This window comes from Nipponia nippon, unplaced genomic scaffold (genome assembly GCF_047370975.1).
Source record: "Nipponia nippon isolate SJK-2023a ecotype South Korea unplaced genomic scaffold, ASM4737097v1 scaffold_69, whole genome shotgun sequence".
Classification (NCBI taxonomy): domain Eukaryota; kingdom Metazoa; phylum Chordata; class Aves; order Pelecaniformes; family Threskiornithidae; genus Nipponia; species Nipponia nippon.
The window spans coordinates 32,203-45,885 of record NW_028262390.1 but is presented as its reverse complement, the minus strand read 5'-3'; the positions used below and the strand labels follow the sequence as shown (position 1 = coordinate 45,885).

Sequence of the window (13,683 nt, the reverse complement as noted above, 5' to 3'; positions counted from 1 at the left end):
GCTGAGCCATGCAGCACCCTCTTGAGAGCAGAAGGGCCCTGCTCTGCCCTCCCAGGGGTCACTCCTTCCACCCAGAGCTTCTCCCCACAGAACTGTGGGGAGATGCCCAGGCAGGCTGAGTGCTGACCCTGGCAGGCAGCAGAGTCCTTGTCATGGCACACAACCCCCTGGGGTGCAGGGACCCTGCTTGGAGCCCGGGACACCCCTGCATGCACACCCAGCTTGGCACCCCTGCAGCCATCCCTGGGAGGAGGAAGCCATCATGCCCTGTCCCTCTGACTGTGCAGCAGGCAATCCCTGCTCTGGAGCACGTCCTCCTCCTCCACACCAGAAAAGCCAGGAGAGCCACCCCGACAGGTCCTATCAGCTGTGGCATGTGCCAGATCTAGGAGACACTTCCAGGAACTCATCTGCATTGCCCTGCAGCCTAAGGCTTACCATGTCAAGGGCTGTGAAGATTTCACCCTTAGTGAGCTCTCACTTGTCCTCTCACCCCAGGCTGCCTTTAACCTCTCTCACTCCTCTTGTCTGTCCTCAGTGCCTGCAGGCAGTGCCCTCAGCCCTGCTGCGCTTTGCAGAGGAGCTGCTCCTGGGCAGAGCTGTCTCTCTGCAGGGCTGCCCACTTGCCAGGAGCTCCCTCCACCCCAGGAGCCCAGCCCAGCTCAGCAGCAGAGGCCCAGCCCAAGGCAGCACTTTCTCTGCCCCTCTGGGCTCCCTCCAGGTGTCCCTGGGGCTCCAGGAGAACCTGCTGTGAAACGGAATGAAGGAATCACTGATGTTCCATCCCCCGGCTGGGGAGAAACACTTCTTTCCAGCAGTCATTTCTCCTCATAAAGAAAGAGTTGGGCATAAGAATCACCTTTCCTTGTCTCACCATTAGACAGGACACCCAGGCAGGGACAGGGAGGGGGCTCCTTTACCCCTGCTGAGGGAAGGGAGTCAGGTGAGTCAATGGAGGCGTCTCATCCTGGGTCTGTGGTCCTGGGCCTGGAAGGGGACTCAGCTCTCACCCATGCCTGCCACAAACCCCCAGGAGGTGGGATTCCTCTTGTCTCAGTTCAGGTGGGCACAAAACAGGCACCTGCTGCCTGGCTGCTGCTTGTCTCAGCTCCCATGGTAATTACGGGAGATGGAGGCCAGCAGTGAGCTGTTCAGACTCAAACACCTGGTGACATCTGAGCTGTCAGAGGTGGTCCAAGATACGTGCAGTTAACTGCAAGCTCTTGTGGAGCAGTTCACAGAGACAGGGCAGTATCTGGAAGCATCGTCTTCGAGCTTAGTGGGGAATTCCTTTGGCCAAGAGCAGATGCCCACATTTAGGACAACTGCACTTTTCCCTACTCCTTAGATCCAGGGCAGCCTATTGAGGTAGTCAGGGGACCAGATGTAGTTGTTGCCATAGCCATCAGCCATCTTCTGTGTCAGCTGTGTACACTAGAGCGCCAGTGACTGTAATGGCAGATGTCTCATGGACATCCCTACATTGCCTAACCTAATTCAGGGCAGCGACTCAACGGCCAAACACAGGCCTGTAGGGCTATGCGAGATGCCAGGGCTCTCCAGCACAACTGCATGTGGCTGGCGGGGACAGCACAGGACCTATGGGAAAGGCACCCGCGTTCAGAGTGGGTGCGAGACAGACACTCCAGATGCATGTGTGATAGAATCAGTTTCTGTTGGCCAGAGACTGAATCCCACCGCTGCCATGAGGCTGGGTCTGGCCCACCTCCAGCCAGTCAGTGAAGGGCGGTTCATGAACAGGAAGCACATCACACCGGGATCTCCACGCATTTGCCCACTCCTAAATTCTGCTGGTTCTCCTTAAAGCCATCCTTTATTCACCCACTTGATGAACCAACCAAGGAACTGTCTAAGGATCTTCACAGTGTTCTTGGATCACAGGATGTCCACACCCAAAGACATTTTCAGCAGCATCTGTCCTTCCTTCAGATCAGCTTCAGCTCCACCACAGGCCCTCCAGGGGCTGCAGAGACACCACAAACAGAAAAGCCCGCTTCTGCCAGGACAGCAGAGCCCAGCCCAACTTTTCTCTGGCCTTCGGGAGAGAAGCGTTTCCTTGTTCTGTGCCTTCACCTTGCCATCTGCCATCCCCTCCAGCACACCTCTGGTCTCAAGCACAGCATTTGCACACGTTGGGTCTTGGGCACTTGGTACTGGGTTTGCCTGTGACAAGTCTGAGCTTGGCCCCAGTGCTACAGCTGAGGTGCTGCAGCCCAAACGTGCGTCAATGCCCTCAGCCTGGGGCACAGACAGGAGGAGCTGGCGTCCCATGTGCCACTGTAGATTTTGGGTATTGATGGAATAAGTGACGAGGTGTGGTGGGACAGCTCACGCTGCTAGTGGTGCCGCAATGGTGCATAGGGACTTTTCAGGAGAGATGGGCCAGGAAGACGAGGACGGAGATGCCCTCCGTCTGCAGGAGCTTATCGTATGTATGGAGCTCCTCTATGGGACGTGCAACAGGTTGGGTGAGCCCTTGCGGGTGAGGGTCAGAGGAGAGGCCTGTTAGTGTGACATCCTGGTGGGAGACAGAGAACCCGGAATTGGGGTATGGAAGTGGAAAAAGACCTATTTAAGCAACCCAAGGAAATCTCCAGATCAGTGACCCCAGGTCTTATTGGGGACTTCAAGGACCCTGACACTCATTGGAAGGGCAGCACAGCAGGATGCATACTGCCCAGCAGGTGTCTGGGGTCTCTTGGGACAACTTCTTTGCACAGGTGCTAGGCCAACAAAGGCGATGCTCACCTGAATCTGGTCCTTGCAAAAGGAGTGCTGATCAGGGATCTGAAAACCAGTGTCAGCCTTGGCTGTAGTGACCATGAAATAGTGGGAGGAGATTTTAGCCTCTTCGGGGGACTTTTAGTGGTAGCCCCATGGGCAGCAGTACTCAAGGGCAGCAGAGCTCAGTAGAACTGGTCTTTCAGAAAAGCATCTTCCAAGTACAAGTATTGTATAGACGGATAAGCAGGAGAACAACCAGCCATTTCAGGAGAGCAGCTTGGCTAAAGAGCAAACTCATGAAGAAGCTCCATAGAAAAAAAGAAGCATTCAGGAGGTGGATGCAGGGACTCAGGGAGGAACTTAGAAATAGGGATTGCTTTAGAGAAGCCAAAGCTTCCCTAGTGTGACCCTCGCAAGAGATTCAAGGGCATCAAGAGGATCTGTTACTACTTCTAGAACAGTTAAAGAAAAAAACAAAGATCATGTGTGGCTACTGCAGAGTTTAATAAAAGCAGGTGTAGACAGATCCGAGATACTCTATCCCCCTTGCCTTAGTCTTCCCCAGCAAGGTCTCTCAGGCCTTTGCGCCTTGAGGCAGGATGCTGGAGGAAAACAACCAGCAGAGGATGTGGATCAAGTCAGGGGTCGCTTGAGCAAACGCAGTCCTTACCAGTCTATGGGACAGGAGGGGTGGCATCCCAGGGAGCTGAGTGAGCAGGTCAATGTCACCGTGAAGCCACTCTCCATCATCTTTGAAAGGTCGTGGAGGCTGGGGGGACTCCCTGATGACTGGCAGCACCTAAACATTGCATGCACCTTGCAAAAAAGCCGAAAGGATGAGCAGGGTAACAGAAGGCTGTGCCCCAGAGCGTGTCCACTCAGATCCCCTTTCTGGGTGTCTGAAAGAAAGGTGACTGGATTTGCCCAGGTGTCATGGTTTACTCCCAGACAGCAACTAAGCACCACGCAGCCGGTTGCTCACTCCCCTCCACCAGTGGGATGGGGGAAAGAATCAGAAGGGTAAAAGGGAGAAAACTCGGGCGTTGAGATAAGAACAGTTCAGTAACTGAAGTAAAATAAAATAGGACAGTTAAATAGGTAAAGCAAAAGCTGCGCACACAAACAAAGCTAAGCAAGGAATTCATTCACTCCTTCCCATCAGCCAGCAGGTGTTCAGCCATCCCCAGGAAAGCAGGGCTCCATCACACATAACAGTTACTTGGGAAGACACACACCATCGCACCGAACATCCCCCACTTCCTTCTTCTTCCCCCAGCTTATATACTGAGCATGACATCATATGGTATGGAACAGGCTTTTGGCCAGTCTGGGTCAGCCCCCCTGGCTGTGCCCCCTCCCAGCTTCTTGCGCACCTGGCAGAGCAGGGGAAGCTGAAAAGTCCTTGAGCGGTGTAAGCACTACTTAGCAACTACTTAGCAAGAACCAAAACATCAGTGTGTTATCGACATTGTTCTCATCCTAAACCCAAACCACAGCACTCTGCCAGCTACTAAGAAGAAAATTAACTCTATGCCAGCTGAAACCAGGACACCAGGGCAGCTTCTGCCTGCCCATCCTTTTTACTTTTTCTGACGAAAGGACAGGATTTCTGGACAGGGGAGAGAGCAGTGATTGTCTTCTACCTGGAGGTCAGCAAGGCTTTCAGCATCCTCCCCCACAATATTCAGCGGTAGGCTGTTATGGTCTGCATGGGTGGATAGAGCAGGTGGGAGTCAATGCAAATGAGCTGAATTGTTCAGCTACAGACTTTAGTGGAAAAAGCTAAGATTTGAGAAATCATGATGCAAATCCCAGGTGGCCACTGAGAGAAATGGCCGGTGGAGGCGGGGGTGAGGGGGACTGACAATGATGACGGGACACGGGGCAAAGATGGCCTGTATGGTGTCTGACAGAAATGATCTAACCTTTCCTACATAGTCAGGCTTCATCAGGAGATGCTATGGGTCAGTACCAATTGGGGAAAGCTGGTATTGCTTGGTCTGTAAGCAGAGAAATAAAGACAACTGGAAAAAGAAGAAATCCCAATTTGTTGTTATTTATTATTTGAAGTCTTCTCTGCTTGTGCGCACTCCTGAAATATCTCAAATTAGTCACAGAAGACTTGAGGACTTGAGGAAAATCATGCACCAACACTTGGCTTGTTAGGGTGTTTTGCATGTTAATGAGCCCTTGGGTGCCAAGTTCCTGAAAGAATGAGCAGGACTCTAAAGAAGTGGAAAGACGAGGAAAACCTCAAGTTTCCTCAAGACATTGGGGGCCCCAGTAGCTCAGCTAATGGTCCTCAATCATCTAAGATGTCCCAGTCCCAGACTGGCTGGCGTCCCCAATTTGGATCCACATCCCAGCTCTGCACTACACATCCTCCTTCTGCTGCCCTAAAATAAAAACATGAACTATTCCACATTAGCATGACCACGCCTTGCTCTTTCAGGTCCTCTTCTGGCCTGTAACACACTCTTTGCCACACCCATCCTGCTCTCTCCCCGCACTCCTCCGTGTCTCACAGAACCTTCCCACTTCCCCTGCAGTAACGGGACCTCACTCCAATAGGTTCATGCATTCTCCAGCCTCATGGATGTTTCCTGAAACAGGGGAATCTCTTCTATGGGTGGGGTGGGCATGGTATGCTGTGTGGGGGTCAGAGGACTCTTCAATGCTACACCACCCGGGGTTCCCATCATCTAAAACGACCTAAGATTATCTGCAGGATTCTCTCCTTACTGCGTTAGCTCTAACAAACAGCATCTTAAAAGATACCTCACCGAGTCCAAGTGCCTTTCTTACTGGAATTATGATGAACTGGCACCTCTTGGTGAAAAACACTCTCTCAGCACCCTTGGATGCAGCCCTTATGGTCTCATCCACTGCTAAGGGTGTAGTTTGCTCAAGTAAGCCCTGGCTCCATCACCATCCACCGCTGGTTGTTCTCCTCCAGAGCCCTGCCTCAGAGCACAAAGGCCTGGGAGACCTTGCTGGTGGTAACTGAGGCAAAGACAGAGAGTATCTCAGATCTATCTACACCTACTCTGATGGTCCTACATTCGCTCTGTTTCTTCTTTAACTGTTCCTGAAGTACCAAAAGCTCATCTTGGTGCCCTTGAATCCCTTTTCGCGTTTCAATTGCATTTTGATATAGACCATTGCTGGGCTTGGAGGATGTTCTCCTAGAAGACAAGATGTATCCAAGCACACTGTGAAAATTATTGATCTTTTCATTCATTGTATCATCAAGGGAGTGCGTAAAGATCTCCGTGTGGTGTGCTTCATGTCTGTGCAATCCCTGCAGCTGCTGGGTAGAGAAGGGACAGACCCTGCCTCTCTGATTGCATCTGATGATTGATGCCTCTGATTGTATCAGTCGACTGCACACAGGCACCAAATCCCATTCTCTGCAATGCCGTCTGGGGCAGCTGGGACACACCCACCCTGAATGGGAATTGCTTTCCTGTAGGTCCTGTGTGGTCCCTGCCAGCCCGGCACCTCATGGAGCTCTGCGGGCCTGGATTGGAACATGAAAGTGAGTAGATTCCCTGAATGCTGTTAGGCAACGTGGGGATGAATGTGGGACAAATGCCATTATAGTCAGTGGAGATCTAGTAAATCCAGCTGATGGAAAAGAGAGAGACCTAGCTCTCTCCTTCCTAGGAATACCTCTAAAAACTGCCATGAAGATGAGTAGGAAAAGGTTCCTTTGGTCTGTATTTGGGCATCAGCTGTCATTTCACTTGGTCAAAGGAATTTCCCACCAGGCCCATAGATGATCCCTGAGATGTTGCCCTGTCTCTATGAACTGCACACCTGAACAGAGGCAAGAGGAATCCCACCTCCTGTGGGTTTGTGGCAAGCATGGGAGGGAGCTGAGTCTCCTTCAAATGCTGGGAATAGAAATCCAGCATGAGATGCCTCCATTGACTCAGCTGAATCCCTTCCCTCAGCGGGGGTAAAGGAGATCCCTGCCTGTCACTGCCTGGGTGCCCTGTCTAATAATAACACCAAAAAAGGGGATATTTAGATGTAACACTGACTCTGAGAGGAGAAATTACACTTCTGGAAAGAAGTGTCTCTCCCCAGCTGCAGGAGGGAACATCAGCGATTCCTTCATTCTGTTTCACAGCAGGTTCCCCTGGAGCCCCAGGGACACCTGGAGGGAGCCCAGAGGGGCAGAGAAAGTGCTGCCTTGGGCTGGGCCTCTGCTGCTGAGCTGGGCTGGGCTCCTGGGCTGGAGGGAGCTCCTGGCAAGTGGGCAGCCCTGCAGAGAGACAGCTCTGCCCAGGAGCAGCTCCTCTGCAAAGCGCAGCAGGGCTGAGGGCACTGCCTGCAGGCACCGAGGGGAGACGAGGGAAGTGACAGAGGTTAAAGGCAGTGTGGGGTGGGAGGACAGAGGAGAGCCCACTTGGAGAAAAATCTTCACAGCCCTGAAGAGGGTAAGTCTCTGGCTGCAGGGCAATGCAGCTCTGGTTCCTGGAATGACCGCCTAAAGCTGTCACATAACCACAGCCTATGGGATCTGCCAGGAGGACTCTCACAGTTTCTCCAGTGTACAGAAAAAGGACGTGCTTTGTTGCAGGGCTTCCCTGGTGCACAGTCAGAGGGACAGGGCATGACGGCTGCATTCACCCGTGGATGGCTGGAGGGTGTGAAGCTGGGTGTGCAGGCAGGGGTGCCCAGGGCCGTCCTTCAGAGCAGGGACCCTGCAACCCAGGGGGCTGTGTGCCGCGGCAGGGACTTTGTCTCTTGCCAGTGTTGGCACTCAGCCTGCCTGGGGAGCTCCCAACAGCAGTGCAGGGAGAAGCTGTGGGTGGAAGAAGCAACTCCTGCAGGAGAAGGACCTTCTTCTGTCAAGGGGGTGCTGCGTGGGTCAGGGCTGCTCACAGCTCCAGATGACCCCAGGACATTTCCTGGGGGACTTTTCAAGGGGAAGGTCAAGGCAGGGATTACTGTAAAGATACAGAGCTTTTCTGCATCTGTGTTTTCAGTTTCCTACTCTTGGGGAGTATGGGGGGAGAAATGCAATAGGAGCTCTCTTGCTTGAACAAGTCACTGAGACTCCCGAGCTGTAACTTTGACGTATCAGTAAGCCTGATAGAAGCCTGATAAAGTGCCTTCAGCCACTCCTCTGCCTATAGACAGCACCAGCATCAGCTTTGCTGGACCCATCAGGGTTGTTCTGACCTGTCCTTTTGCACCTGCAAACAGGAACATGCGTCCAGTGAGAGCCCTGCAGACAGACAGGTTTCTGTAGGGCCAAGGTGCGTGCACAAATGCTGGGATGGGGTCTCTGAGCCCTGACAGGGAAAGACCTGGCACAGGGAAACACCTTCCAGGAGGAAAATCTCCCGGCAGCAGGAGAATGACCAGGGAATGAGAGGAAATGAAAAGCTAAAATGCTGCGGGAGGGAGAATTCAGAAAACTCCATAGCATCCCCTCCAATTCAGACCCTTTCCTCTGAGCAAGCCCCCTTGCCTCGTCTGCCACCCAGCAAAGCCTCTGCCCTCAGGGCGTAAACCACCTCCTCTGCAGCCAGAGCTCCAGCAGAGCCCTGGTGCCTCTCTCAGCCATGGGCCCATTTCCCTCTGCAGAGCACAGGGGCTGAGAGCAGCTGCCCGGCACATCTGAGTAAGGGTACCGCTGTCCTGAGTGCCCGGCTGCCTCTCCCCTTGCCTCTCTCAGCCAGACCCTCACTGTATTTTTCCTCGTTTCTCCACTTGTCTGTCTAATTGTTATTTTATTTCATTCTTGCTGTCAGGCTCCCCAGGGGATGGGAGTTTCAGCTGCAGAGTCGCACACTGATCTTGTGTGTCATCCCATGCAGGTGTGTCCATGGGAACAGGTGTCCCAGCTTTCTTCTCACCTGTGGAGATCTCATCCATACAGTCTGTGGGGCTGGGAAATGAGCTGATTTTCCCTTACAGTGATGCCATCATTAGGACACTCGGCTGTCTCCTCAGAGTGACCGTCCAAGCTGCCAGCTGCCCTGCAGGATGCAAACCTGTCCCATAGCACCTGTTTTATCAGAAAACCCCATGGAGAACACAAAGACTCTCCAGCTGAGGCAATGCTGTTGGGTTGGTGCAATGAGGGACATGTGTCCTTGGCTAAAAGTGGGCTTCTAAGACCTATAGAAAGGGTGAGACATTTTGTGGTCTGCGCTGGATCCCTCTGCTCTCAGCAGTGTCTGGTGGCTTTTCAGGAGAACATGGGCATGCGATGGCCCTTCACCTCTGAAAGGTTCAAGCCCAGGGCAGCTGGGAACAACACGGAGGGACAGACCAGCTCTCCTCTCTGCACTAAGCCACAGGCAACCTTCTTGCTGTGCAGGACTCCCTCTGTTCTCCCTGAGTGCTGCAGAAATGCTGAGGGTTTCTGACACCCAAGGACAATCCCCAGGTGAGATGGGGGGAGCTGTCAAAACACCCAAACCTCTCAAACTGATTTCTGCCATCTTGGTTCTTTAGCACTGAGAGGGCAGGTGCTGACAAGGTCTGCATTCGGAGAGGTCTCATTTGACAAAGCCAAACACCAGGACTGGCTCCTGCCCTCACTGTTCCCATGAACCCACTGCTGCAGAGCAGAGCTGACTCCTCACCAGCCAGCAGGCAGCGGCCCTGCTCATCACAGCATTCTTGGCCAGCACCAGCCAGAGGTCCAGCCACAGAGCTGAAGGAAGGTCTCCTAGAAAACGAAAACTGTGTTTGTGTAACAGAGAAGGGTCTAGGATAAATGGCTTTGATTTTGCTCAGAGAAGAATTCCCTAACTACTCTCTGTCTTTTTCCTCATGCCCAGAGGAAGCAAATGTCCAACGGCAGCTCCATCACTCAGTTCCTCCTCCTGGCATTCGCAGACACACAGGGGCTGCAGCTCTTGACCTTCTGGCTCTTCCTGGCCATCTACCTGGCTGCCCTCCTGGGCAACGGCCTCATCATCACTGCTGTAGCCTGTGACCACCACCTCCACACCCCCATGTACTTCTTCCTCCTCAACCTCTCCCTCATCGACCTGGCCTCCATCTCCACCACTGTCCCCAAAGCCATGGCCAATGCCCTGTGGGACACCAAGGCCATTTCCTACCAAGGGTGTGCTGCCCAGATCTTTATGCTCGCCTTCTTGATTGCAGCAGAGTTTTCTCTCCTCGCTGTCATGGCCTATGACCGCTACGTGGCCATCTGCAAACCGCTGCACTACAGGACCCTGCTGGGCAGCAGAGCTTGTGTCCACATGGCAACAGCTGCCTGGGGCACTGGGTTTCTCAATGCTCTCCTGCACACGGCCAATACATTTTCCCTACCCCTCTGCCAAGGCAATGTCCTGGACCAGTTCTTCTGTGAAATCCCCCACATCCTCAAGCTCTCCTGCTCAGATGCCGACCTCAGGGAAGTGGGGCTAATTGTGGTTAGTGCCTGTTTAGTCTTTGGGTGTTTTGTTTTCCTTGTGGTGTCCTATGTGCAGATCTTCAGGGCCGTGCTGAGGATCCCCTCTGAGCAGGGACGGCACAAAGCCTTTTCCACGTGCCTGCCTCACCTGGCTGTGGTCTCCCTGTTTGTCAGCACTGCCATGTTTGCCTACCTCAAGCCCCCTGCCACCTCCTCCCCATTCCTGGATGTGGTGGTGGCAGTTCTGTACTCTGTGGTGCCTCCAGCAGTGAACCCCCTCATCTACAGCATGAGGAACCAGGAGCTCAGGGATGCACTGAAGAAGATGATTCCATCAGTAGTCTTGCAGCAGCAATAGCTACCCATGTCTCTTCACAAGAGATTTCCAATTCATATCAGGATCCTCCTGTGCTTTGGGCATTTTATCTGTGATAACCATGTTTGTCCAAGAATGTCTGCAGCCACTCCACTTCTCCAGAGACATGACACCAGCCTGTCTGACCTCGAGGCCTTTGTACAAGCATCTAGCAGTATTGTACAGGTGGCCTCCTGTGTCACATCTCTGTAATAAAAGGGAATTTCCACAGTGCAGATATCTGGAAGTTGGGCTCTTCTTCGAAACCTGAGGTCAAGAAGAGGCTGAAGAGATTATTCACGAGGTCGTGCTGCTGTGCTTGGGTTCTCCATGGGCACAGTTCCCTGGGATAAGGCACTCTGGGTGCAGGGACGTCCCTATGGAAGAGCAAAGGAGCAACTCCGTGCTTCCAGGGGGGGATAAATGGCAGAGAGACCGATTTCTGCATGCACCAACTCGGGGCAGGCTGCACTGTCACTGGGGCAGCAGGAGCAGCCTGAGGAGGAGAGGGGCTGTCTTAGATGGGCTTCTGTCAGTTGGCAATAAGGTTCTCTTGGAGACAATAGGAGACAGTGGCCTCTGTCTCCTCAGGCTATGGCTGGTCCTCAGCCCTGGGGCTAATGGGGAAGGCTGAGAACCCTCTCTGACCCCCCAGGACCTGCTGTGCCCTTCAGAGGGGGGTGGCTGTGGTGTGAGTTCAAGAGCTCTGCAGCACCCTGTGGTGGATGCTGCTGTGGGGTCAGCCCAGACTGGGCTGGGCTGGGGAGAGGGCAGGGGAGGTTCTGGAGAGCTGGGGAGGGGCTGGGCTGGGCTGGGAAGTGCCCGGGAGAGGAAAGCACCAGTGGAGAGCTAAGCTGTGTGAGTGTGCAGGGTGGGGGCACCCAGCAGGGTGCTCACAGTGCAGAGTCAGGCGTCACGGTGAAGGAAGCAAGGCACCGAAGGTGCAGAAGAGGGGCTTGGTCTCTGCCATGGTCCCTGGACAGCTCAGGGAAGCTGTCTCATGGAAATCCTCTCACACACCGGCCATTTCCATTGCTGGCCATACACCTCAATCCTGAGAAGGGACCTTTGCTTCATGGTCACCTCTGTCCTCCTCCGGGGCTCTGTGGTTACCCAACTCCACCACCTTTATTAATAAAAAGGGAAGCAGTTTCCTACTGACACTTATTACACACAAGTCCCAGGGCTCTTGCCACAACTGGTCTCTCAGCCAAGCCGTTTCTCAAACAGCTCCAGCTAGTTCAGGTGCTCATGGCCTTGTCTCAGCAAATGTTGAAATCTCCATTGACCAGCTGGCCTGGGTCCTTGCTCCAGTGTTTGACTTGGAGGGATTTCTCAAAAATTCCCAGCTCTCTCAGCTTCTCCTTGTCCAGAACGGGCTTCAGGCCCCAACCACACTTCTGGCTTCTGCAGGACTCACTCCAGTCTCTCAGCTTCTTTCTTGTGCTGGAGAGCCCCATACTGGACACAGCATTCCTGATGCGGTCCTGTGGTGGGTTAACCTTGGCCAGCAGCCAGACACCCACCCAACTACTCACTCACCCACCCTCTTCAAAATGATGGGGCGGAGGCACATGGGAAAATAAGATTAAAATGGTCATGGGTCAAGATAAAGACAGAGAGATCACTTACCAGGTTCCAATTTATTGTCAAAATAAATTTGGATAGTGAGAAACTATGATAAAAACATTGAAGACCATTCCCTACCCAACTTCTTTTTTCCCAGTGTCCTCGTTTTGGCTGGGATAGGGTTAATTTTCTTCTTAGTAGCTGGTAGAGTGCTGTGGTTTGGGTTTAGGATGAGAACAATGTCGATAACACACTGATGCTTTAGCTGTTGCTAAGTTTTGCTTACAGCAGTCAAGGACTTTTCAGCTTCCCATGCTCTGCCAGGTGCACAAGAAGCTGGGAGGGGGCACAGCCAGGGGGGCTGACCCAGACTGGCCAAAAGCCTGTTCCATACCATATGACGTCATGCTCAGTACAGAAGCTGGGGAAATTGGCCAGGAGTGGGGGACCACTGCTCAGGGACAGGATGGGCATCGGTTGGCAGGTGGGGAGCAATTGCATCATGCAACACATGCTCTGTATATTATTATTGTTATTGTTATTGTTATTGTTATTGTTATTGTTATTGTTATTGTTATTGTTATTGTTATTGTTATTGTTATTGTTATTACTAGTACTACTACTATTTTATTTTATTTTATTTTATTTTATTTTATTTATTTTATTTTATTTTTTATTTTATTTTATTTCAATTATTAAACTGTCTTTATCTCAACCCATGAGTTTTCTCACTTTTACTCTTCTGATTCTCTCCCCAGTCCCACTGGGGCGGGAGTGAGCGAGTGGCTGTGTTGTGCTTAGTTGCTGGCTGGGGTTAAACCATGACACCAGGCTCAAATTACTGCTTCATTCCCAATTCATTGCTGCTTCATTCCCAATTCTTCTACTCACTCCAGCACTGAGAGGCACAAGTGGGATGGGAAATGGGGGTTACAGCCAGTACATAATGGTTCATCTCTGCTGCTCCTTCCTGATGACAGTTTTCCCCTTCTCAGCGTGGGTCCTCTCCACAGGATTCCAAGGCCTGTTGTTCCTTTCTTTCTGTCTTACTTTTCTCCTTTATACTTACAGAACAGTTGAGGTGGGAAGGGACCCCTGGAGATCATCTAGTCCAACCATTCAACTGGGGCAGGGTGAGCTAAAGCAGGTTGCTCAGCACCTTCTCTAGCTGGGTTGGGATATCTCCATGGATGGAGACTCCACAGCCTGTTCCAGTGGTTGACCACCCTCACAGTCTAAAAGTGCTTTCTTGATTTCAGACGGAAAACGTCCATCACCCCTTGTCTTGTCACTGGGAACTACTGAGAAGTGTTTGGCTCCCTGGTCTTCATGCCCTCCCATCAGGTATTTGGACACATTAACAAGATCCCTCCAAGGCTTTTCTTCTCCAGACTGAACAGTCCCACATCTCTCAGCATTTCCTCCTATGACAGCTGCTGCAGTCCCTTAAAACAGCTTTATGGCCCTTTGCTGGACTTGCTGTTGTAGGTCAACAACTTTATTGTAGTGAGGAGCCCAGCACTGGACACAGCACTCCAGATGGGGCCTCGCCAGTGCTGAGTACATGGAAAGGCTCACCTCCCTCCATCTGCCAGCAATGCTTTTCCTAATGCAGCCCAGG

At 52.4% G+C, this 13,683-nt stretch overlaps 1 protein-coding gene across 1 annotated transcript; it reads left to right on the top strand.

The window, feature by feature from the left end:
- The first annotated feature begins 9,560 nt into the window (after positions 1 to 9,560).
- Positions 9,561 to 10,496, top strand: LOC148051095 (olfactory receptor 14A16-like). Its single transcript, XM_087738392.1, has one exon. The coding sequence runs from the start codon at positions 9,561 to 9,563 to the stop codon at positions 10,494 to 10,496; it is 936 nt and encodes a 311-aa protein (XP_087594518.1).
- The last annotated feature ends 3,187 nt before the right edge of the window (positions 10,497 to 13,683 follow it).

Bases quoted from the DNA above. Each gene is read 5' to 3' on its own strand.
- LOC148051095 (XM_087738392.1), top strand. From the start codon at position 9,561: ATGTCCAACGGCAGCTCCATCACTCAGTTCCTCCTCCTGGCATTCGCA.